General features: G+C 44.0%; 1 protein-coding gene across 1 annotated transcript in view; it reads left to right on the top strand.

Annotated features, from left to right (window-relative positions):
* Window positions 1-6,378: 6,378 nt before the first annotated feature.
* CIP2A (cellular inhibitor of PP2A) overlaps window positions 6,379-27,211 on the top strand; it is a 47,185-nt gene continuing 26,352 nt past the window's right edge. The window contains exons 1-6 of the mRNA XM_075590069.1: window positions 6,379-6,609; window positions 8,076-8,220; window positions 11,790-11,902; window positions 16,826-16,920; window positions 23,375-23,471; window positions 25,060-25,182. Coding sequence (XP_075446184.1) covers window positions 6,508-6,609; window positions 8,076-8,220; window positions 11,790-11,902; window positions 16,826-16,920; window positions 23,375-23,471; window positions 25,060-25,182 — 675 coding nt within the window. The 5' untranslated portion in view covers window positions 6,379-6,507. The remainder of the gene's footprint in view (window positions 6,610-8,075; window positions 8,221-11,789; window positions 11,903-16,825; window positions 16,921-23,374; window positions 23,472-25,059; window positions 25,183-27,211) is intronic.

Below are 27,211 nucleotides of genomic sequence, written 5' to 3' on the forward strand. Positions count from 1 at the left end.
GGCTCCAACCCCATACCACGGCTAAATGGACACTGACCATTCCACCGGCTCCTACCTCAGACCTCGGCAAGTACCTAACCCTTCTACTCTCTCCAATCCTGACCTGGCTGCCTGACCATCTGCATTCCAGACGTGCCCCCGTGGCTGTGGGTGGAGTTTATTCCCATTCCCACCTCAGTACCGGGGTCCCGCTTGTTTGTGGTGAGCACAGTGTTACAGAATCCTCGGGAATGTTTGATTTACCTGGACGATATTATTGTCTTCGGTAAGACCCTGGAAGAACATGAAGAACGGCTGATTAAAGTGCTGGACCATCTGGGACGAGAGGGCCTGAAACTGTCACTCGACACATGTCGTACCTCGGTGACCTATGTGGGACACGTGTCTGCCAATAGAATCGCCACTGATCCGACCAAAGTCGAGGCTGTGGTGAATTGGCCGCGACCTGAGAATGTCCTCGGCTTCTGTGGCTACTATCGTCACTTTGTGGAAGGGTATTCCAGTAAGGCCAAGCTTCTAAATAATCTCCTCAAGATATACCCCGAAGATACTGGGCGAAAGGCCACCTCTGTTAGACAGCCGTTTGGTGACAAATGGATGACTGAATGCGAACGGGCCATCTTGGTCCTGAAGAGGAGTTTAACCAAGGCACCTGTTCTTGCTTATGCCGATCCGGAACAGCTCTATGTCCTCCATGTAGACGCGAGTCTTAACAGCTTAGGTGCAGTCTTGTACCAGAAGCACCCGGAGGGGCTACGACCAGTAGCCTACATCAACCACCGTTTGACTCCTAGCGAGCAAAATTACCCGGTACACAAGTTGGAGTTCCTCGCCCTCAAGTGGGCCATCGTAGAAAAACTCCATTATTATTTGTATGGCATATCCTTCGAAGTGAGGACAGATAACAATTCCCTCACCTACATACTAACATCAGCCAAATTAGATGCTACCGGCATCGATGGCTGGCAGCGTTATCAAATTACCAGTTCACGCTGAAGTATAAACCAGGGCCTCTGAATATAGGAGCAGATGCCCTATCCCAAAGACCAGGGCTGAGCCCTAATCCTGACGATGACAGCTGGAAAGAGATCCTGGGACCAGGGATGAGAGCCATGTGCAGCACGGTTGCTGTCATAGCAGATAGGGTAGCCTTCTCATAATTAAGGGTCGCGGACTGTGACGGTGAAGGAAGGGGTTAATCTTATTTGCTATGCATTACTGTGTTTGCCCTGTACCGGCCATTTTTATTCCCCATTCGCAGGCCATTCCCTGCCTGCGAGGTTAAAAGACAGGATGTATTGCTTGCCATACCCTCTAACCGACACATGATGGCAGTCTAGCAGCTGGCATTTCATTGAGAAATACTAATTCTAGAACGAAAGCACCCAGACACCTGATTTTTGAGGTGCAAGTACAGTAAGACAAGACATGCACATACATATCATTTTTACAGTTATAACACAAACGTAACTTGTTGTTTTAATAAAGTGTGTAAAAACTGCAGATCTTAAATGTAAGGCAGGAGGTATTTTTGTAAGTCCAAGCAGGAATTCCGTGGACATACAGCTGTGAGATGGGTGAATGAGCTGCGGTATTTTTATGATGGAGCCTTAAAGGGATCTAGCTGATTAGCATCTCCCTGTCTAAAAGAGTGTCAGTTATGAAAAGACCCAGAAGACCCATAATGTATACAAAACTGACATACTGATGCACAACAGATGTCAGGCTAGTGACACCTCTGGGTCAAAAATCAGACTCAGTGGTGCCAAGGTATGGGTGTAGCCCAGGTATGCTAAGTGGCATGGGCATCAACCTGACCCATGTGCCCTGCCCACCGGACAGCCCTTTTGACCAGTCTTATGAACTGTGGGTAACTTGGCTATTCGTGGTTTTTTTTGTTCCCACGAGAGGATTGGATCCACATGTTAAAGATAGCTTTGGGCAATCTATAACTGTGGCTCCCAGGTATCCCCAGTGTGATTCCTGAATTTTGATCCATGATGTAAAGATGCAAGACTTTGTTCCAGCACAGCGGCAACTGGTCCAGGAGTGAAAGGGTTAATAACAACATAACCACAGGACTTTTAAAACCAAGGTTGCATTTCTGGTGCTTGCAAGCAAAGGACAATTCCTTTTGTTCCAAGGACAATTTCTTTCATTCCCTTATCCCAGTAAGTGTTGTTTTAAGTGTATTCTGCAGATGTCGTATGTTTGTCTATTAAGGAAATAAATCACAATTTATTTAGCAACTTGTTCTGTTCAATCAAGTACCCAGAAATATAAATGTATTGATAAAGTTGGTGTCCATCGTGACACGGACTCCTTAGGATGTCAATCTAGGGCCATTCCTGACGCTTACTGTGATCCAGAAGGGATGAATATCACCCACGATAAAATCATAGCGTGGATGGATATGGTCCAATACCAGATCCGGGACTCCATAGCGGGCCTCATCCGTCAAGCTGTCCAAAGAAACAACCAGGAACAGCAAATCAGCAGCAAAGGGCGCACAGCCAGGGAGCCAGGTGGTAAAATTCAAATTTTACCACCTGGCTCCCTGGCTGTGCGCCATTTGCTGCTGTTTTGCTGTTCCTGGATGTATCTTCATGGCTGGCACGCCACTGCTTCATACCTTGGATGTTACAGGAGTGGGTAAGAGACTTTATTTTGACTCTTATTGTTGAGTACTTGGAGGACTTTATTCCCACAGTGACTCACAGGTCATTATACATATATGCCCACTCCTTATCCAATATTGGAATACTCATGGATTCATACTTATGTGATTAAGTGTCACTGGGTGGAGCACCCCATTTGTTTATTCTCATGTCCAGAGAAACAAGCCTGCAATCCTGAAACGTGCTCCTAGCGACATGGTCGCCATTCTCATGTGAGAAGCCGATAAGTTCGAAATCGACAATGGGCTACTCTACCGGGTGGTGCAATACCACAACCACCCGGATAGACGACAACTGGTTCTCCCCAGGAACCTACAACATATGGTCCTGAAAGCCTTGCACGATGAGCATGGGCAGCTCGGAGTGGAAAAGACTTTTGGACTCGTCAGAGACCGTTTCTTCTAGTCAAAAATGCGTGAAGCGGTAAAATGACACAGTTGGCGGTGTTCCAGGTGTATTCAACGCAAGACGCTGCCTACCCGAGCTGTCCCAATGGCTCACCGGAAGAGCTTGGGTCCCATGGACTTGGTGTGCATGGATTTCCTGTGCATCGAGCCGGATGCCAGAGGTATCTGTAACGTGATGGTCATCACGGACCATTACACGTGATATGAAGAAGCCTTCCAGACCAAAGATCAGAAGGCCATCACGGTGGCGAAGATTCTATGGGAAAGGTACTTCGTGCATTATGGCCTACCCAACCGCCTCCATTCCGATCAAGGCCGGGACTTTGAAAGCAAACTAATCCGGGAGCTACTCAAAATCCTGGACATCACCAAGTCTCGGACCACTCCATACCATCCGGAGGGTGACGCTCTGCCGGAGCGATTCAACAGGACGTTACTGGACATTCTCGGCATGTTGAAAGGCGCTCAGAAGATGGAGTGGAACTGACATGTGGAGACCCTGGTACATGCGTATAACTGTACCCGACATGATTCCACGGGATTCTCTCCATACTTCCTTATGTTAGGGCGAGAAGCCAGGCTGCCCGTAGATGTACAGTTACGAGTATCATCCGATGGAATACACAACGCAACACACTTCAAATACGTGCAAAGGCTTCAGGAGAACCTGCAACAGGCCCACCAGCAAGCCGAGAAGTCTGCGGCTAAACTCAACGCCAATAACAAGAGGCGTTATGACCATAAGGTCAGGCACCGGGAAATCCGTCCTGGAGATGCCGTGCTTCTCCACAACCTAGAGATTCTCGTGAAGCACAAACTCGCTGACTATTGGCGTGACGGTGTCTATGAGGTTGAACCACAGATGCCAGGCCTCCCGGTCTACGGGATAAAAGACACGGGTGGCCGGGTGAACGTCTGGCTTCGTAACCATCTTCTTCCCATTCCACAAGTAGGAGACGATGAACCAGAAATACCGGCTACACCCCTGGACGTTGAGCCGAAGCACGTAAATGATAGCCAAGAAACCATAAATGAGACCGTAGAGGGACCCTCTCAAAGGGGACCTCAAAGTCCTGGAGCACCTCCCGGAGGAGCCACGGGTAAAGGGCACAGACAAACGACACCTTCTAGGGTGGAGCCAACCACTGGATGCCCGAAGTCTGTGCTTCGTGCCCCAAAGAGACTTTCCAGGGACATTTGTACCCGAAATGGGAGAGGCTGAGCCTCATGACTTTGTACCTTACTCCCCAGAGGGAATAACAGAAGAATTGCTCCGGAGGAGCCAAAGAGTTAGGCGTCCATCAAATCGGATGGCCTATGATCAAATTGGGGCCTACAATGAGGCTCAGCAGTGGTCTCAGGATAACATACTGTCCGTGATCACCATGTTCATGGCACTGCACAATCTTGTATAAAGGCGTTGATATGTGATAAGTTATACATGTGACTGCATTTTCATTATATAATTTAAGTACATATGTTATGGTTATGTGTTACGCTGTTCCCAAGCGGAGACGTTGGTCTTTTCACCAGGGGGAGGATGTAACCAGGTTCCCTCTGGTCCCCCCCTCTTACCTCCGGTGCAGGGAGGTTGATGTCGGCGCCGCCACGTTAGGGAGCCTCGCGCATGCGCAGTGACTCCAAGAGTTGAGGCAGCCATGTTGGGGTTGGCGCCAGTGCGAGGGACACTTTAAGCATGCGCAGCAGGACCCCATGAGTGGCAGCCAATAGAAGAAGGGTTCCAATGGTAACTACAACCCCCAGCAGCCTTTGGGGTATAGTACACATGGCGCTAATCAGACAATAGGGCTGCAGCTTCCCCTGCAAGGGGATATAGATATTTTGCGCGAGACAGCCATGTTAGTGGAAGCTGGATACCGAAGGGGTAGGATGTGTGTGCAGGTGCCTGTGTCTTCTGCACTAGGCCAGAGACCCCTGGTAGGCCTCAGCTAGGCCCAATTCACCCCAGTTTGTGGCTGCTACAGGGACAGGCCCATAGATAAGGAAACTGCTCCTGTAGCTGGTAGTGAGGGACACAGCCAGGACAAAGCGGTATCCTGGCTCTTGGTGGTCTGGGACCAGACCACCCCACGGAAGAGACTATCCTTGAGGTGGATATCCTACGCGGGGACCACCCCACACGGAAGCACCGGAGTCGCGGATCATCATTGGGTCCGTGGACCCCATTGCAGGATGCAGCGTACCCAGGTATAAGTAGGATGCAGCGTACCCAGGATGCAGGTACCCCACGCATAAGTGCACCAACATACATTATAGTGGCAGCGCTGACCACATATAAGGATGAAAGGTTATATCCTTGTGGACACTAGAGTGATTGGGTGCCCGAGGGCCCCGTCAGGTACTGTGAACGTGTGTGGGACACTGGGTGGGTGGTTACGGCTGTGCGAGGCCTGGTGTGTAGGCTGTAACCAGTAGTCATACTATCGTTCTGTAGTAAAGCTGTTATTTTATGTTTTACTCAGTGTGTGTGGTTATTGTATAAGCATATGTATATAGGTCCTGTAACGGGTAATTCCACACAGTAGAATCCGTTACAGGTGGAGGCGCTGAAGAACACCGTACCAGTTTACACCCCAGGCTCCCTGCAGCGCAGGCTCAGACCACCAGTGAGCCAGAGGTATTGCACCACACACCGTAGCCACACATTCTCCAAGGGGGTGTTGGAAAGTGCGCGACATATAAAAAATATATTTGTCTATATAGGTGCAGATTCATTAAGCGCCGGTATAGGTTAACACACCCGTTGGAGTTAACGCCGGATCGGGTTCACTAAACCCATACCGGCGCTTGATGCATCTACCCAATGTGCATTTATATCTTTCTAAACCAGGCTTCAAGTAGCTTTGGATGCAATAGGAAGAAGAAATGGCAGAGCACAACCGGAAATATCCAAAAAATAATTAGTTGGAAAGTGCCTTATCCATAAAAAGATTTAATGGTCATGGATGGAAAAAATGGCAAGGCATTACCCAGTATTTGATACATTTAGATTTTTTTTATAGCGTTTTAGACATAACCACTTTATTTTTTTCTTTGTAGCCACTTCGACCAGTGACTTTTTCTCAACACTATTGCAGCAGCAAGTGAGATTTTAGTGAATGACTCCTTAACTGTCTTTAATGTATTTTCTTTGTCTGTAACTTTATGAGTATGTGTATAATTGCGCCCTACTCGAGTCACTGTGAATTGTTACAGCTCCCAACTCAATTCCCCCTCTTCAGTACGTTGCGATTCTCTACTCTTCCAGACCTCTTCCGGCCACCGTCGTTAGGGCCCTGACGTCACATCCTGCCTGCCAACCACAATGAATACTATTGGGCGCCAAATACGAGTTGCCAACCGCTGATCTCCCTTCTCCTCGTTCCTCTCCCCCTAACCTCCCCGAGGATACCCCGCCAGCCATGGACGCGGCCTCGTGCATGAAGAGCCTGCTGCTGGCGGCCGCGCAGTACAAGAGCTGCAAGAACGAGAGCAACTCGGGGCTGCTGCTCCGGCAGCTGGAGGTAGCCAGGCACCGACACCCGGAGAGCATGGGGCGCAAAGACACGCTGTGACCGGGCTGATTAGGACTCTGCCCCCTTACTGTGCACAGTCAACGGCGTTGTGTAACCCCTTCCATGCCAGAGGGGCTTGAAAAGCATTGCAGGGCAGTGCTTTTGCAGCGCCTCTGGCAGCGAAGAGGTTAAGACGTTACTTTAATCTCTTTCTGCTCCCTCTCCCTTTGCAAAAGCAGCAGAGGACATGCTTTATTATTCTTCCCCTAGCAGAAGTTCCCCACCCTATGAGTGTGTGTGTATACTGTATATGTACAAATTTCACCTGTGAGCACATTTGCATGTCTGACAGGTCCTCAACCCTGCCATTCCCCATTATCTCTTGGCATACAATGCTTCCACTGCAGCCAGGGATTCTGGGCAGTGACAGGCAAATGAGCACAATTGCACCTTTTTTTGCTTCATGTCCATTTTAACATGGATTTGAAGGTGATGGCTGCTGTTGTGTGTGTACTGTAACATACATGCTGCCTGTAGATCCTTGAGAGGTGACATGACCCCCAGAAGTGACACATTTACAATATGACTGAAATGTTTACTAATAAAAGAGGGAATGCTGCTTTTTGAGTAACGTTTACCGCGTTATTTTTAATTTTCAGAATGGAAACTTATCATGGCAGAATGTGCTGTAATGCTGTGCACGTCATATAGACATGTGGCTACACAATGTGTTGCTGACATTGTTGGAGCCAAAAGTTTTTAGGAAAATTAAATCTTTACAAAGGACCCATCTCTTTTCACAAAGTGCAATTATACCATACTTTATTTAAAGGATGGAAACCACATAGATCTGCTTTCTTAGGCTGTGGATATAGTAGGTGCCCGTGCCTGTACGAGAAGCGAGCCGTGGCTTGTACGATTCCTATGACGTGCGTGGCAGAGGTGTCACGTGAGTGGTTCGCCCTCATTGGCTGAACCGGTTTGCTAGGGGTAGATTGATGGAGAGGTGAACCTGAGCAAAATGGAAGCGGAGTCCCCTTATCTTCTGTTCACGTCATCGGGTGCTCTGCCCTGGACCACGTGATCGGTACCCGCAGCATTCACATGGCCACCATCCCAGAAGATCGGATGCACTCTGGTTACTTGCTCAACAATGACACATTACTTTTTTTTACATTTATTTACATTTTTTTATTTTTTTTTACTACAATTTTTGAAATTTGGTATTTATATTTAAAAAAAGAAAACATGCGCTAGGTGAAATGTCAAACTTTTTTTGAAAGCTTGAGCAAAAAAACAAAACATGTAACATTTTTGTTTATACTGTACGAACATTATTCCTCCTTTGCAAGTTTTTTACTAAATGCAGGTAAACATTGTGCAATGTATTTATGGGGAATTTCACTTCAGATAACTTTGCGAACTTTCACTAATCTGCAACAGGTATAAAAGCGTTTGCCTAAAATCTTTTCCAGGTGACATTTGGACTAAAACTGAGCAGATTTGCATCCAGCCAAATATTACCGAGTGAGTGTTTGAGCTGTCTTGTCGAACTCATTGAAGATCCAAACACCAGTCCTGCTATAGCCTTGAAGACAATAAGCCTTCTCTCAAATTTAGGTAAGCTTGGGTGGTCTTTTATGCTTATAACCTCGGCATGTTGACAATTTGTTGTTCTGGCTATATTATGCGGTGTGGGAATGGTGCTCTCTTGCCTCCATGGATTAAAGGACCAGCCTGTCCATAAGCAGTGGCATATAGAGTGGGAAAACAGCTGCATTAATACCCACCCTTCTTGTGTCCTCTTTACCTCTGTCTATAACTTTTTCCAAGGCTTCATTGCCCCATACTTTCATATCTGATGTCAATACACACAGTCTGTACTTGCGTCCCAATTTCTGTATATAATCCTTTTTAAAAAAAGCCGCCACTATAAGCGGTCTTGTGCTTGTTTCTTCTCCTTCAGTCCTTCCATACGCCTTGATCATTTTCAATAATCTATTGGCAAATTCACTTACTGTTTCTTCCTTCTTTTGTTTTGTTCTGTTCATTTTTATTCAGCCAATTGTCAATGTAAATGCCCCAATAATTACATTTTTAACATAAGCATACCATGTTTCCAAATCCCCCTACAACTCTTGTTTCTTCTACAGTCTCCCATGGATGCGTACCACCTGCTTGTGCCCCTATTTCTATGTCTAGCATTATAGGCAGTGATAAATTTAGTTCGGTCAGTAGATGTCATAAGTACTCTAAACAAATATCTTACATCTCCCACAGTCGGATTGTATGCTATCATGATACCTACTAAAGCCTCATTAAAGCCCACAGGATCCTCAGAGACTTTTAGGAACTGCTGTTTTAAGAACACCAAATCAAATATAACACCATTGAAACACATCGAATATACTTCTAGGTGCTCCATCCTCGGTAACCGCATCTATCTCTTGCAATGGAAGAATTTTGTCTTTTCTTTTCTCCTTAGGATGAGTTTTTAAAGGCGTATCATACAGTTTATTTTTTTATTTTTTTTGTGGCAAATTTCTTCTCTAACAAACCTTTTACTTTGCCTTGTCCCAGAAACAATATGTCCTGATATTTGGGAAATTAAATCTGACACGTCCCTAGAAAATTTAGAATGTTTAAAAGGTCTGATACCTTTCTCCTCACTTTCATGCTTACTCTCAACCATTAAATCTGACATCTTCTGTTATTTTATTTTTAAATCTCTTTCCACAGAGGAATTTCCCCCCCACACACAGGACTTATACTTTCCCCCACATACAGGACTTATACTTTCCTCCACACACAGGACTTATACTTTCCCCCACACACAGGACTTATACTTTCCCCCACAAACAGGACTTATACTTTCCCCCACACACAGGACTTATACTTTCCTCCACACACAGGACTTATACTTTCCCCCACACACAGGATTTATACTTTCCCCCACAAACAGGACTTATACTTTCCCCCACAAACAGGACTTATACTTTCCCCCACACACAGGAGTTATACTTTCCCCCACACACAGGACTTATACTTTCCCCCACACACAGGACTTATACTTTCCTCCACACACAGGACTTATACTTTCCTCCACACACAGGACTTTTAATAACTAATGCAGATTTAAATTAATCCCCACACAGTTTAAATACCTATAGATAACTATAGATTGACGTTATTTTCACTAAGAACCTCTTTACCGCACAGTTTTTATCAATTGATTCTTGCAATAACTCACTCATTATCAGAATTCCGTCACTCAGACTAGACATCGAAGAGACATCATGGCCTCATGAAACACTCAACTTTTTTAAACTAAAGACATTAGTCTTCTGTCTCCTTCAATCCAAGTGTCCAGGGTGTTGGAATCCCATGCCTCATCGCCAAAAACTGTCGTTTGCAAACTCACAAACGGGTAGCAGATAATGAGTAGTTTAATGCATAGTATACTGAATGATCATACAGGAGGGTCAACAAGTGACTCTGCAAGCAGGCTTTTTATACACATTTGATTTTCTTTGTCTAACATAAGTTGCTAGGTAGAATATAAATGGCTACTCCCTATTCTAAAGCCTATCATCTGAGAGGTCACTAAACTAATTAAAAATTGGGTTAACACAGCTCAGTAGAAATAATAAGATAGAAAAGATAAATTTTATCCAATTATTTTGTATAATTGGAAACTGGTACTTCTGGGCATTGAGCCAAACACCTGGTGTACTGATAACGAAACTGCAACAAGCACATTTTCCCACACACACAGATAATGAGTTCTGGAACACAGCATGAAAAAATGCATGCGACACCACAAAACAGACAAGATGAATTCCAAACACGGCTAACAATTTCATCTCCATAGACCCCGCCCCCCCAGTCCATTTCAATAATATGTCCATGCCAACATTATTTTATCAGTTGCCCATCTCCCCCTCTGACATATACAAAGTACAATTTTTGTATATACTTAAGCTTATTTAGCTATATTACCATTTTATGCTTCTGACTCAGCCTAGAATTCACCTGTATTGACGGTTTATACGTATAGTGGAGGTTTATTTTTTCTCTGGGTGTTTCATTGTAGACACTGCTCACACCACCATTGAGTGGTTCTGACTGGCTGGTCATGAATGCATGGGGCACTTTGTTCCCCATGTTTTCTTTGATATAAGTAGCGTACTCTATATTTATCTAATTTTCACAGTTTAGCCTATATTCCTACTCTTTATTTTGGAGGTTTTCTCGTTGTTTGTTCTCTGTATGTTTTTTAAATTGTTTGAGTTACTTATAGTAGTGTTCTATTAAACTCCATTTGTCTGATTTTGACTACATATTTTTATTATTGCGGTTATTTATTGAGTACTTTTAGTGGGATTCTGTCTGTGTTTTTTTTTTTTTGTGTGTGTTTGTATATGTAGCACCTCTTTCTTCTCTCCCCCCTCCTCCTCCTCCTCCTCCTCAAGGAAGATCTGGACACTACAAGTGTTTCTCTGGTGCTCTGAGCTCACCTGTGTGGTACAGAAGGCTTGAGGGCTCTGCTGGTGTCATTTGGGAGCAGCAATAGGGCAGGCTTTTCTCTTGGTTCTATTGTGCATCACCTCCATCCCATGAGGATGATGCAGGATTGTCCTCACGGGTGCTACTCTCCAATAACTACACATCATGGTGGGTCCAACGGTAGCTTTATTGCATGACAGCATGGTTATCCCCCAGCCCTGGAGCAGAACCCAAGAGCTTGAGGCCCCCCAGGGCCCCTCCTAATCTCCTTAACCCTCTTGCAGGGAGAATGGTATCATACAACACAATTTGGTAGTGTCAGCTTTTATACCTGGGGAAAGAGCTTGTAACCCTGCCCCATAATAGGGCAGGTCTAGATACGGACAGTCATCACACCATACACTTGTGACCCAGTCAGTACCCTCCCCAGGAATGACACTCCAAACAGCCGGTTTAGGCCTGCCCCTGGATAAACAACATAGTACTCATCCAGGCTGCAACTGCAGGCTAGGCCCTGCGCCGGAGTTTAACCCCAACACTGCCTGTTCCTACCAGGACTTATAGTGTTGAGGCCAGTAGAAGGCTGTAGCCAGGGGCACTAGGCTACATCTATCTATCGAGATATATTATATTATTATATATAGACACACACACACCATATTTATCTCTCTTATTTCTTATAGCTTCTGACATAGAAACAAAAGAAACTCTTCATGCAACCTACAATCTCACAAACGTGTTGGCTGGTGTGGTTCATCGATACAGCTCCATCCTCAATGACCCCGTTTTATTACAGGTATAGTTAGTTGATTTTGTCTATTTCAAACTGGTAAAGAAGAAACAGTTGGTATGTTATGTAGTGCATATAGTTCGTGTGTATGTTGTTCAGAACCAGTATTTGAAGCATAATTGTAAGTGTGTTACGAAATACCATGACTATTGTTTATATCCCTGAAGTACCACCGTTGTTGATCAACATACGGTTCCATTTCCATTTAAAGCAGCATACAACAAGAGGGCAGTCCCCGCACTCGAGTATTTAAAGAAATATATAAAGAAATACAAGTAGAGTTTTGGACAAATGCAATAATTTATATTAGAGTAAGAAAGTATACAGTGTTAGACTGTGTACATAACAATAGCCGTCAATCCAAATAAGCTGTACAAAGAAATTACTAACACACGGAAAACATCTGTACAAGATAAAAGGCAATGCAGGATGAAACCAACTAATCACAAAGCATACTGCAGTAAGAAACAGGTGAAGGGGAAACTTTACTACTATTGGTAAACAACTAATGTGAAAAAACCATAACAACAAAAGGTAAACACTCAAAATTCAAAAGGCAAAACAACAAAGTAAAAAGCTGTGTTTGTTGCAAAATGACACAGAATCACCCTTTCTACGAGAACGCTCGAGACCCTGCATGAGACAGATCGTAGGTCCGTGCACACGAACTGAAGGGAAGTGCCACTTCTATTTTCTTGGTGGGAACGGGCCTGCAGAAAGGGGATTCCCCTGAAATGTTGCCCTGCTTACACTTTTCATATTATACATAGCTTTTGACTTTGTTTTACCTTTTGGATTTTAAAGGAGTGTTTACCTTTTGCGGTTATGATTTTTTCACATTAGTTGGTTGCCAATAGCGGTAGTTAAGTTTAGGTGTAGATCTGGCACGATTGAAAGTACGTTTAATACACGATTTGCTGTAACCGCGTTCAAGAAACCGTGTAGTCATGTCTGTTGCTTACTGTAAAAACTTGGTTTCTGTAGAGCTGTTAAGCCTTATCTGAAGAATATCTACTTAAGATCTAATTTTGCCATTTCAGGTCATGTTTATATTTTTACATTTTTGATACTTTGGAATATGAGCGGTTGGAATTCATCAAGTGTCCGGGAAGTGAAAATGGAGTTCTCCCCCAGAGCCCAGTGCAGTCTAAGGTTACCATGGCAACCTCAGATGCTTAGGATTAGGAAAAGAGAACATATCGTGCAATTTCGTCTGATCAATAGTAAAGTGAAGATGGGTAGGTATCTCACTCACAATTGTGCAGAATGTTGTAGGCGTTGCGGTTATTTAGAGTAAGCAGCTCACGGAAGTTATCTTCAGATACTCAGAAGGCTTCCCTCAGGAACAGGATGGAAGAGGTGGGTAGATAACCATATGTGAAGAACAGAGGACACACAGATAGTATAGATTGTTTTATATTCATTCAAAAATAAAAGGCAATACACTTACAAAAGTGCTGTAAATACAGGCATTTGGACCACCCTGGGTCAGACTGCTTTAGAGGAATGCAACACTCCTTCCTGATGGTACACCTGTGGTGGCCGTCCACAGGTGAAGATGTCCAGGGAGAGGAAAAGACCAAAAGCTTGGCCCAGGACCCTCAAAGTTGGTCACCACACACCTTGGGGGCCTCCAGATAGAGTGACACATGTAGGATGAGCGTACAGACTATCTGGAGGCCCCCAAGGTGTGTGGTGACCAACTTTGAGGGTCCTGGGCCAAGCTTTTGGTCTTTTCCTCTCCCTGGACATCTTCACCTGTGGACGGCCACAACAGGTGTACCATCAGGAAGGAGTGTTGCATTCCTCTAACAGTCTGACCCAGGGTGGTCCAAATGCCTGTATTTACAGCACTTTTGTAAGTGTATTGCCTTTTATTTTTGAATGAATATAAAACAATCTATACTATCTGTGTGTCCTCTGTTCTTCACATATGGTTATCTACCAACCTCTTCCATCCTGTTCCTGAGGGAAGCCTTCTGAGTATCTGAAGATAACTTCCGTGAGCTGCTTACTCTAAATAACCGCAACGCCTGCAACATTCTGCACAATTGTGAGTGAGATACCTACCCATCTTCACTTTACTATTGATCAGACGAAATTGCACTATATGTTCTCTTTTTCTTGTTTTTCACATCTTCTGCTTCATTGTACCTGTTTGGACTTGGATTGAGTCCAATTCTGGAGCTGCACTACTCCAATGTGTAATATATTTATTTTCATAACTAGTGTGTTCACTGGGGTTTTCACTGTAACGGTACTTGCGCTTGAACCCATTATCCACCTCTAGAGATTAGGAATTCAAATGTGTATATGTAACTGCTCATGTTGCAAGATACTAACATTATAATTTAAACTCGTATATGATTCTTGCCAGTTCAAAATCATTTTTATTTTGTACTAGCTGAGAGACCCGGCGTTGCCCGGGAGAGGGGGGGGGGGAGGGACAGTGGACGGGAGGGGAGGGGGGGAGGGACAGTGGACAGGAGGAGGGGAGGAGGAGGAGGAGGAGGGCAGGGGGAGGAGGAGAGGGGGGAGGGCAGGGGGAGGAGGAGAGGGGGGAGGAAGGGAGGAGGGGGGGAGGAGGAGGGTGGGAGGGGAGGAGGAGGAGGAGGGGGGGAGGAGGAGGAGGGGGGGAGGAGGAGGGGGGGGGAGGAGGAGGAGGGGGGGAGGAGGAGGAGGGGGGGGGAGGAGGAGGGGAGTAGGGGAGGGGGGCAGTAGGAGGAGGGGGGCAGGAGGAGGAGGGGGGCAGTAGGGGAGGGGGGCAGTAGGGGAGGGGGGGAGGAGGAGGGGGGAGAGGAGGAGGAGAGGGGGAGGGGAGGGACAGTGGACAGGAGGGGGGGTGGGTTGCTTACAATTTCCGTGTCCCTCCTCTCCACTCCCCCTGTATGTTTCTCCGCTCCCCCCTCTCCACTCCCCCTGTATGTTTCTCCGCTCCCCCCTCTCTCTCCGCTCCTGCTCCCCCCCACCCCCCATGCGTAGCTCCGGTCCCCACCCTAGAGTGTCTGACACACACACACACAGTGACACACACACACAGTGTAACACACACACACACACACAGTGTAACACACACACACACAGTGTCCCCCACACACACACACACACACACACACACAGTGTCGTCCCCCCACACACAGTGTACCCCCCCCCACACACAGTGTCACACACACACAGTGACACACACACACGTCACCTCTCCTTCCGTCCGCCGCCATCTTACTCCGCGAGGGAGGTGGTCCTTCCGTGCGCCGCCATCTTAGGCGCCGCGTGTCCACTGCCTGTCGGAGCATCGGGGGGAGGTGAGGGGAGCACCGGGGGGGAGGTGAGGGGAGCACCGGGGGGGAGGTGAGGGGAGCACCGGGGGGGAGAGCTGAGCGGAGCTCCGGGGGGAGAGCTGAGCGGAGCTCCGGGGGGGAGAGCTGAGCGGAGCTCCGGGGGGGAGAGCTGAGCGGAGCTCCGGGGGGGAGAGCTGAGCGGAGCTCCGGGGGGGAGAGCTGAGCGGAGCTCCGGGGGGGAGAGCTGAGCGGAGCTCCGGGGGGGAGAGCTGAGCGGAGCTCCGGGGGGGAGAGCTGTGCGGAGCTCCGGGGGGGAGAGCTGAGCGGAGCTCCGGGGGGGAGAGCTGAGCGGAGCACCGGGGGGGAGCTGACATGGGGAGAGGAGGAGAGCGCGGCGCGTGCTTGAGAGCCGTGGGGGGTATCCTGGGCGCTCGCTCCCCCGCTGACTGTAGCGGCGCCGGGGGGGGGGGGTTGAAAGCGCGGGATACAGGGAGACACGGGGAATGTTGGTTCTGTGTGGTGTGATCTCCGGAGGAGCTGCGGCCACGTGCGGTGTCCGTTGGTGATGTGAGGATCACACAGCGCTGTTGCCTCGGGGGGGGGGGGGGGTGCGGTGTCCGTTGGAGAGGTGAGGATGAGACAGTGCGGTGAGGTGAAGGGGAGGTGTGTTGGCAGTGTAGGCCGTAAGAGGCAGTGTGAGCGTGCGGTGTGTGTGTGGTGTTGTGTGAGGGTGTGGAATGTTGCAGTGCTGAAAGCAATAAGACTGTGTACCTGCTTGTGCAGTTCTGTCGTGGTAGCAGGCGGTCAGGGTTTTCTGGGTTGAGAGCAGTGAGGGTTAGGTGCTGGCAAGCGTTCCCAAAGCTCAGTGAGTGAGTGGTGGGAGAGTGTGTCAGTGGTGTAGGTCAGTGAGGGGTGGGACAGTGTGGCAGTGGTGTTGGCCGCAGACCAATGAGAGTTGTGCGGGGGCAGACCGCAGACCAATGAGAGGTGTGCGGGGGCGGGCATGGCCTGAGGCGGAGTGACAGGCCAAAGGTGCAATCAGATTGTCCGTAGGGACACAGGAAGATACAGACAGGTATACAGTGCTTTCACTAATATATAATAAGATAAAGCCTTTAAAAAATTGTGTCCACTGGATGAGGGTGAGAAGCAAGACCAGACAAGGGATTTGTTGGGCAACTGGTAGCAGCTCTCTCCTCTTTCCCCTTCCCCATATTTCCCACCCATGGTGTTGTCTTAAGTGTTTGTCTGTCTAGAGACTTACATGTGATGAGTAAACATAAAAACGCTGTTAAAACATTGTATAAATGCTTGTCATACCTGTTGAAAACCATAATAAAAACTGAAGTTATAAAAAAAAGTGTCCAAAAAGATTAATAGATTTATTTAAAAAAAAAAAAAAATGTATGCGGTCCTGCACAACTCTACTTTTTTTTTTTTTAATGCACTTTTACCTTGAATCAGAACACAACTGGGGTAAACAAGAATTGTTCTTTTTAGGGATACTGGTCTTGCAAAGGATTTAAGCATGCCTAATAGTTGGACGCTTTTCACAATTATTGCAGTGATATATTTGTTTTCTGAGGCATAACCAGAAACACGTGTGTGTGTAATGTATATAAATGTTTTGTTTTTTCCCCCCCCCAATTAGAGCATTCAGCTGCTGCAAAGATTGACTTACAATGTAAGGGTCTTACACGCAAGTGTCAATATTGAGGAATTAATTGCATTCTTGATGAACCGTATGTAAGTAGACCGTCATATGGTAGAAGTGCTTTATTCATACTTTGGGTTGTATGAGGGTTAAATGTGCTCATGTGTCTTGAGTAAAGTGTTTTATTTATTGAATATATTAAGTGAATTGGAAATTTCCCTTTTTTCTCAAGAAAACATTTCATGTGAAAATCTGTATGGTGATTGACCTAAAATTGAACGTTGATGGCTCATTTGTAATTAATTTCAATAAGATGTACAGTAATGGAAAAATACATAATAGAAGTTTGATAGATACAATGTCACAATTCCATTAACTTAACACTCCTACTAAACATATACAGTATATATATTTTAAATAAGTACCTTTTGTGTAGAGATTTTTTTTTTTATTAAACTTTTTTAATGATGAATACAAAAATGATATGCAAGATGCTCCTTGGTTATTCTTTTTGATAATATAGGATGTAGTATACATTTGTCGGAAAACCTTCTTTTTTTGGGGGGGGGGGGGGTCCTTCAAAAACCCTTAATTTTTATTTTTTCAATAGAACATACCAGAGTTCTACTTGCACTTTTAATTTTTGGGACCGATTTATACCATTAACACAGTTTCTGCTCTTGCTTAAATGTTTTATTATTTTGTGTAGATTTTTTTTTAAATAACCTTTCGTGCTATAGAAAGAGAGTAGCTAGCAAGCAAGCAACCATACATACTTTTAAGTGAGTCACATAGACTAGTAAGAAAGGTCTCCGAATGAGTGGGAATAACCCATGAAAAGCATCCGAACCATTACCTGTCTGTTGATGAACAATGGGAGATCTGTGGTTTTACCAAGATAGAAGTAAAATGCTACAATTTTTTTTCTATTGATGTTTTACCTAATAAGTGGTCGCTTGAGACATTGGGGGTCTGATTGAACTTTTGTATATATGTAAATACATACATATCTGAACAACACTGGAGTGCTACATAATTTGAAAACGGTTTTATTTCCCTATGCTTTTCTCTCTAAATATCTCCTATGCCAGTACAAACCATTGGGGATGTTAGCAGCACAATCTTTTAATAAATCAGCATTCATCAGTCTATAAAGGCGCCCCGTTTTCCTCCCATTCTTCCTGTATTGTAGGATCTCTCGTCCCTGTATTTTCTTTGTCCTACTTACAAAGTAGGCTATTGGATGTTTTTATCTTTTGGATTCTTTTTTTGGACATCAACAGTGGTGTTCATTTGTTATGACCCACCTTCATGATCTGGGTTTAAGAGGTGTTGCTGTTATTTTTCAGAAGTGGCAGCATGCATAAGCCTGCTTCTACGTCCTCTATGGCAGCCATTACTTGCAGGATAGCTCTTCCTCCTTACAGCTGGTAGGAAAAGTACTTCTTGTAACCACTATATGATGGAGCATTGGCCACCCTGAATCAGTTATGCTTGTCCTGCCTTGGCGGAAGGATGGATGGCAGGCAGGTTCCCTGACACATTTTTGTTTTTTCATATTTTGTCTGAGGGTCACTCTCGTGCCGCCCTAAACGAAGTAGGAGGTGACTTCCTACTGTTTCCCCAAGATTACCTCAGGAACGGACGTTTTTGGCCACGGTGGTAATCCTAATGCCAACCGTATACAGCCCTGCTTCAAGGCATCTTCCACCTGAGGCCATGGGAGCCGCTACTATGGGGAGCAGAGGTGCGTGGACATCATGACGCAGCGCTTCGGCACCAGCAGATGACATGATGTAGAGCACATTTTTGGTTCAAAAGATCTGTTTAAACCTTCGGTACACTTCCAGGGGTTCCCAACTAGGGAGGAAGCTGGTTCTGGATGCCAGCTATTTAAAAAAACATATGTTTTCCCTGCTTATTTGTTTTCCGTTATTACATAGTTGTTGAATAGAAAGCAAGCGGCTTGTCTGTTCCTTCTACAGTTTCAGGGAACCTGCAACAGAGCAGCCTCAGCAGGAGGCTCAAGTTGTCAGCCCAGAAAAGCTGTTTGAACAATATTTTGTCCTAGAGAGTGTGATGTTAAGCTTTCTGCTACTTTCCTTAAACGATTTTGCACAGATTGCATTAAGAAGATGTTTGAGGAACACAATTCTGCTCTGTTAAGTTAATTTAATTGATTTGATGAAAACGTCGCTCCTGCTGTCTGTTGACATCAGTCACAGGGTCTTTAAAGAGGCCCAGATAACAGACTTCATTGGATTTGCAGCCTGACTGTTTCATTGACTATTCAGAACAGGCAGGTTTTTCGGAGCTTGGCGATGGTCCCTTGTCTGAGGATAAAGAGGCCCAATTGGAAACAGGGTCCTTTAAAGCTGCAGTTCAAGCAATATCTTACATGTGTTTATTTAATTTTTTTAGTTGTTTTTTTAATAAATCGGTTCCGTACTATGAAAAAATACTTGTAGCATTAAAAAAAAAAAAAAACTGCAGCTATAGACAAGCTCATTAAAAATATGAGAGTGACTGAATATTGAGGACACCAGAAAAGAAACTGGTCCTGGGCCAGGCCTTTTTTGGGTTTAAAAAATAGTCTATAACTTTCCTGTTCACAGTTCTATTCAGGACATCGTGAAGATTTTCATCACTGGGTAGAAGACCAGCAGTGACTAGAACATTTGTGAAGATGCACCCCTTCAGTTAAGTGAGCTACAGTAACTGGACCGCCAAAGTGGACGCAGCTGTCGCCAAGATGGTAAGGAATACGCCGATTTCCCTAGAGTATAGATCTTTGAAAAATCCTATGGACTGAAGAATGGAGGGTGTTTTACGCAAATAATACGCCACTATCGAATTGACGCTGAAACCTGCAACAGTGATGGCTGGTATCTCAAGAACCGTCAGAATTTGGATATCCAATCTAGAAATAGGAATTGCAACAGGAACATCAAGACAAAAACTGTTAAAGGAGAATCTTAGGGATTCAATTGACTTTTTGTGGGATGTTTCCATGGACGTTATCAAGCTGGCAGCTGGGTCCTCAGCATATGTTATAGTTGTGAGAAGAGTACTGTGGCTTAAATAATGGGCGGAGGATGTCCTGTCCAAGAATTGCTTGCTGTCTTTTCCTTATGAATGTGCTTTTCTCTTCGGAGAACCACTGGATAGTACTATTTGCAAGATGGCGGGAGGAAAAGTAACCTTTTTTTTTTACTCTAGCTGAAATGGTTCGCTGGGTCCCAACAGACTCCTGGGATCAGCAAATTAAAGCCCAGGGAGTTCCTGAAAATGCCAGGAATTAATTCAAGAAATCGCATCTCTCAAACAATCTAGAGAAGAACCTGACCTTTGAAGTAGGAGGATCACGATCTGTTGGCCAACATGGTAGGTCAGTTGGTTCAGCCTTCTCAGAAAGGCGGGGGTTTTTATTCGGTCATACTTCAAGTGCAGAAAGCATCAGGAGGATTCAGAGCAATTATGAATCTAAAAGTAATCCATGCGTTTCTCAACACCTGCCACTTCAACATGGAGTCGCTTAGGGCTGTAATGGAAAGTGCAGTATTTCTAATCTCTAGATTTAAAGGATGCTTATCTCTATAATCCAATAAAAGAATCGCACTGCCGGTTCCTGAGGTTCTGTCCACATGACCGTCGCTATTGGTTTATGACCGTTCCCTTTGGACTGACCACAGCACCCAGAACCATCACAAAGATCATGGCAGTGATTACAGCATTAAGGGAAGAATACATTTTTTTTTTGTCCCATGTTTGGACGACTGGCTGATCAAAGCCTCGTCAGAGCAAGTTGCCAAATATCATGTGCTGATATTCAGCAGAAACAGTCCGACGCGCACAAAATGTGTAAATGGATATAGTGGTGTAGTGATAAAAGAATTAATTTATTATTGGGACTTTGTTGACCCAATGTGACGATAAATGTGAAAAATGCATATGATGGTGCAATAAGTAGCCCAACGAGCAAATAATGAGACACGGTGTAGAATGTGATAAGCCAAATGGTTATTATTTTATATATGTTTTAAGCTTAAGTGATATTAATTTTATGCATATTTTATGCTAAGTTGCTCTGATTTGAGCTGCTTTTTATATGCTTGGAATATCTATTTTTAATTTGATGCAAAAATACGTTTAGATTTTGGGTCATTGTCTCTTTTTAATTGTTTATGTCTGCACTATTTTGATGAAAATAAATCAGATATTCTGGTGAGATATATAAAGCATTTTTGGAGGTTCAGACTCCATTCCCTTATGAAGTGACCTAACGTCACGAAACGCGTTGGATTTATGTTGGCATGCTACTATATTTCTTTGTGGTCATTCATTCTCTTCTCACTGAGACTCATTTTTGGACTTATTCTGTGAGGCAACGCCTGTTATTTGTTGCCTATATATTGCTGTTTTCTGAAAAGACTCTGATACTACCATGTGTGTAGCACACCACGCTTATACTGTGCTGTGTCCCCCTGTGTTTGAGCGGAGATCTCTGATGCTGCGGCACTGAACAGCTGTGAACATTGACACACCCAGTGAGAACAACATCGCAGCCATTCAGCTGGTGGGGATTTCCTTCCCTTGAGTGGTCTCCCCCTTGCTACGGCGGGGAGCGGCAGAGTACGCCGGTAACAACGGGTGTTCTCCAACGAGCCGGCGGCGAGAGGGCTTCCTTTTGGAGCGGTTTCCCCGATTTTGGGGATACAAAGGTGCGGAGACAGACGCCAATGCCATTTTGAGAGAACGTCCACTGTGACCCCCAGGCTTCAGTTAACAGACATTTAAAGCATATCGTGCCATTTGGAATTCTGGTTATTATACCAAAATGCTCATATTAATTTTATTTCTGTGCGTGCATATCTCACCATTTTTTACCAATATACATTTCATCAAACTACTACGCAATGAAAGGTCCTGCGCTTTCTTCTTTTTTTGCATGATGTCTTTAGTAGACCACGGGTAGATAATCAACCTAAAGAAAAGTAGACTTGTGCCAGTTCAGTTCCTTCTTCAATCTTTTGGAGTCATTATTCAACACATTATTCAAAATCCAGTGTCACTCCTGACCACCAAGGTCCACAATATTGCGAAGGAAGTCAGATTTGTATAGAAGCCGCACAATTAATGTACATACTGTAATAGGACTTCTCAATTCAGTCAGTGTCTTGGTCCACATTTAATCTCTGACTACTTCAAAGAAACACTTCTCTGTTTTGGGGACACCAAAATCTCACTCCTGAATTCAGGCTCCTGTTACCAAGCACACATCTCTGCTTGAAATGGTGTAATGGTGCACAAAAGCAAGTCTTTGATACCTCCTCCTCTACACACACTTGCTAAGCATTACCGTCTGGATGTTCATTCATCAGCGGATGCAAAATTGGGAAGACTGCTGCTTCAAGCAGGTGTTCCAACTGAAATGAACCCTCCCAACACTCGTAGAATTGATCTGGTACATCCCATGAGTCATGGCTGCCATAGAGGACGTAGAAGAAAAGAGGAAATTTACCTTCTGATATTTCGTTTTCTTGGGCAGGGTACTTCCCTCCCTAGAATATTATGTTTTGCATATTAATGTTTTGTGCTTCCTTTTTAAGAGAGCATTGACAGAAGTTAACTGATCTAAGGAGGGTAACGACCCCTCATATAGTGATCACAGGAAGTACTTGTCTTGCCAGCTATAATGAGGAGTAATCCCTTGAGTAATGCCTGCCATAGAGGACTTGAGGAACCCGAAATATCTGAAGGTAAATGTCCTCCTTCCTGTGGCTTATATAGAGAGTACTTCATTGCATATAAATATGCTACCCAGCTGGGTGCTGCACAAGTTCATACGCCTAGTTATTTCTGCCATGCCTCCCCTCTCCCCCACCCCCCAAGTGATTTTTATTTAGTATTTGTCTACTGTGCTACAGTCTTTGGTTTCATTGCTTGTGTAGATGGTTAACTCATGAGGGGAACATGATTGACTATCCTACAAAGCCTCACTGTTTAATTGGAGGGTTTTAACATGGAAACATAGGAAAATGGACCGATACGGTGGGCCAAAGGGTTTTTATCTGCTATCAGATTCTGTCTGCTGTAAAACCTCAGACCCCATTTTGATCCTTGGCTTTCATGTCTATCCCAAGCATGCTTGAATTCCCTTACTATATTAAACCCTACCTCTGTTGGGAGGCTATTCCATGAATGTACTACTCTTTCCATAAAGTTCTTCCTCATTTTCCCCTTGCAATGCCATCCTTCAGCTTCAGAGAATTATCTTGTTCTAGCATTCCTCTTTCTTTGGAATATGCTTCCCTCCTGTACTTTGAATCCCTTTTATGTTTGAAAGTGTCTAACGTATCTGTATTTGTACAAGCTGGGCAGGGTCTAATTAACCATTCTCTTGTGCTGGCATAGAGGGAGCAGAACAACATGGTGACAATTTCCCTTTTGCAAGCTTGTTTGGGGAAGTGCATTTTTAAATCGCAAAATTGTTTATGTATGCAGTGTAACGGTTAATACAATATTGCTTTTTCATTTTCTTTTAAGTCAGTCTACAGAAGATGAATTAACAATGCCATGTCTTGGGCTTATGGCAAACATCTGCCGGCATAATCTTTCTGTCCAGGCACACGTGAAATCTTTGGTAAGAAGGGAGCTGATTTAGATTGCAACCAATCTGTTTTTCTCTCTTAACACAAGCATACTTTTTGTTTTAATATATATTTGAGTACCATGTTTGCCAACAATACCTACATAACTCTCTGCCACATTGACATGCAAAGTGTTGGTCCCTCTGGCAGGGATGTTAATGCAAATGTGTGTAATATATAAAATATTATAGCTTCTCCTCTGATCCCATGGCTGTTTTTGAAGAATAAGACAAAAAACCAGAACAGAGCTACTGCCAACTGAATACATTACTGGTCCTGTCAGCCAGCAACCAACAATGTGCAGGGCTTCTACTAGACAATTATTCTGTTCTGAAGTTGAATTGCAAAATTCTAATGGAGACATTACAAATTTCATTTGAAAAAAAAAAAAATCAATTCTCTTAATGCTCAATATTTGAAATGCTTCAACCTTCACACCTATGTCTTTTTTTTAATTTTATTTTTTAATCCCGTTGTCTTTTATCACTTGCTTAATGAGTCAAAGAATTAATTAAATCCATAAACTCTGTTTTAAATTGTGCCGATGTAACCCTACTTTAAGGTTAGGCTACCAACATTTTTACTTGGGAGGCTAGAAGTTCTTAGACAAAAATGTTTGCCTTGTTTCTTATTTCCCATCAACGTGTTCCACCTGTGTCCTTATTCACCATCTATTTACGAGCATTGGGACCCTCTCATTGCTATTCGCCGTCTCTTGTAATGCTACATATGATGTACCATAAATCCTACTGGCAGATTAATGAAAAAGTTACAGTAATATTTTATCATATGAACATATTTTAGCATGGAATATAGTGTAAAGCACTCTTTCTTTCCTGTTCCTTTCAAAATGGCAGGTTTCCTTTATTAACTTTATTAGTCTTCTGTAATACTGCAACAGCAAAAGAGATGGCAGCGGAGATCGTTCTTCAGCTTCCTTTTATATATGACTGGATTATTCAAATTTTAGTGCAGGGTTGAGAACTATAATAACACCCCAAAAATGTATCCCTTGTAGCAGGTCTTGTACACTATATATATTTTTTATTTTTAACAAGATGGGACCCAAGGCCCACCTGTGCCATTCACTGCTGTTTTCAGCTCCAGTTCCAATATTCTTGCTATTGAAGTTAATGGGTTGAATTCTCCCTTGGGGGAGGGGTGGGGAACAAAGAAGCTGCCGAATCTTTGGTCAATAGGAAGCAGCAATGCCATCAGTTGTGGCTCCCTACTGGATGGCCCCTTTAAAACAAAGTATTGTCGGTAACTTGACCAGTAAGTACTATGGGAACAGAGGGGTCCCCAGAACTAAAATTAGCGAGGTTCAGCTCTGGAAGACCCCTCGCTTCCAATCCTGTAAATAAAATTTAAAAAATTGAGGTTCGTTTAGGTTGGATGGCTTCTTTAAGTGCAAACATTTTACCATACACATCTGTGGCTATAGTGTCTCAATGATTTCTCAGTAATTACCCAAATGGAGAAATGATTCTGATTCCAGATCTAAAAACTGTGTATATTATAAAAAAAATCTAAAAACATCTGAACTTTGTGCTGACTTGGTTTTTTTTCCCCCCTCCACAGAATAATGTGAAGGGATTTTACCGTACACTAATTAGCTTCTTGGCCCACAGCAGTTTAACAGTGGTGGTATTTGCACTTTCAGCATTGGCGAGTCTAACATTAAATGAAGAAGTTGGCGAGAAGGTGAGGTTTTTTTTGTCTTTCATTTGTTGTATTTAAACTAGCTCACTGTGTCTGGATTGCAACCCATTTCATGCTTCACAATGGATGACTCCAAAGGGACGATAAAGCTATTGTTCAGTGGGTCCACTATCGGTAGCTTAACCACTGTATGATGTGAATGAAGCTGGTTTGTTGGACCTGTTGAAGACATGCAGATACACTGATGTGTTATCTATCATTAGATGCCTTAATGTTGTAGGCCGTTCAACACATGACTAATTGTTTGTCTCTGTTTGGAAAGTTCATATATAGGACTTGTGAAAAATCTAAATCAAAAGGGAAAAACAAATGTATTCATTGAATGTTTTAACAGAAGAGCTACGGTAACATCTCCTGAATGTATACATCATTGGTAAATTATTTAGCATACATCTTGCAATTACATTTCTATGTGTTTTCCTGGTAAAATGCTTCATAAAGTGTTGTATGATTAGGGAACAAACATTGGCATAGTTACATAATAGATGATGAGGTTGGGAAAAAAAACCTATGCTATATTTAGAACACAGATACTTATCCCATATTACAGTATATTGATCCAGAGGAAGGCACACAACTACCCTGCCCCCAGTGAAATATCATCTGATATCTCATAAGGGGAAAAAAATAAATTCCTTCCTGACTCCAAATAATGGCAATCACATTACTCCCTGGATCATCCTTCCCATGTTCACTTATTTGGTATATCCCTGTATACCATTCCTTTCTAAAAAAAAAGATGTCAACCCTGTTTTTGAAGGTATCTATTATATCTGCCATCACAGTCTCCATGGGTAATGAATTCCACATTTTAACTGCCCTTACTGTAAAGAACCCTTTCATTTGTTGGTGGTGAAATCTCCTTTCCTCCAACCTTAAGGTATGACCCTGTGTAGTTTGTACTGCCCGTGGGAAGAATAGTTCTTTTGAAAGCTTGCATTGTCCCCTAATATATTTATATATAGTTATCATATCCCCTCTTAGACGCCTCTTTTCTAATGTAAACAAATCTAGTTTAGCTAGCCTCTCCTCATAAGTCTATTATCCATCCCCTTTATTAATGTGGTGGCTCTTTTTGCACTTTTTCTAGTTCCATAATGATTTTTTATGGAGTAGTGCCAAAAACTGTGCTCTATTCAATGTGTGGTCTTACTAATGATTTATAGAAAGGCATAATTATCTTCCCTTCCATCCATTCCCAGTTTAATGCAAGATCAGATCTTATTTGCCTTTGCAGCTACTGCATGACTTTGGGCACTATTGTCAAGCCTGCTGTCTAGACGCATTTCTATATCCTTCTCCATCAAGGATTCACCTAATAATTTGTACTTTGTAATTTGTATCTGTAATTTGTACTAATGGTACTTGAAAACGAGAGGTAACACTCAATATATTTTTTCCTGGTGAAATTATTTACAAATAACACTTATAGCAAAATAATTAAATCAACATATGTATGTGCTGGTTTTTGATGTTGGTGCGTAGTCCATATGCATTTGAATTAAAATATTGTACATTATATTGTGATGACCTGTTCTTATTTTTAGCATGTTTCCGAGAGTTGATGTACCTTTTAAAGGGAATGGAATGGTTCACTGCTTCTGGACTATCTGCATTGACCTCAGTTGAACTGGCCAGGCTTTCAAGCACCTCTGTGTTCCTGTTATAAGGCAGAAGGCTGGCTTCTAGCCTATCAGTAAAAAGAGAAGCAAAGATATTAGAAGCCATTAATAAGCAGTCAGCAAGAAGGCATATGACCGTTTTCTCTGCTGCAGCCAAGAGTATAAAGAACCTAGTGTAGTGTAAGGCAGCGGTCCCAGTAATGTCTGTGACACGTGCGCCCGGCGGGGGGGCGGCGCGTGCACAGCGCTATCTGCGGTCTGACAGGGAGAGGGGAGCTTGCGACGGGAGGGGGGCGTGGTCGGGGATTTGCGGGGCGTTGCCATTACGTCACGCGGCTGGTTCGCCCTCATTGGGTGAACCGCCGGTGGGGGCGTGGCCACGCCCCCGT

Source organism: Ascaphus truei, chromosome 3, assembly GCF_040206685.1.
Source record: "Ascaphus truei isolate aAscTru1 chromosome 3, aAscTru1.hap1, whole genome shotgun sequence".
NCBI lineage: Eukaryota > Metazoa > Chordata > Amphibia > Anura > Ascaphidae > Ascaphus > Ascaphus truei.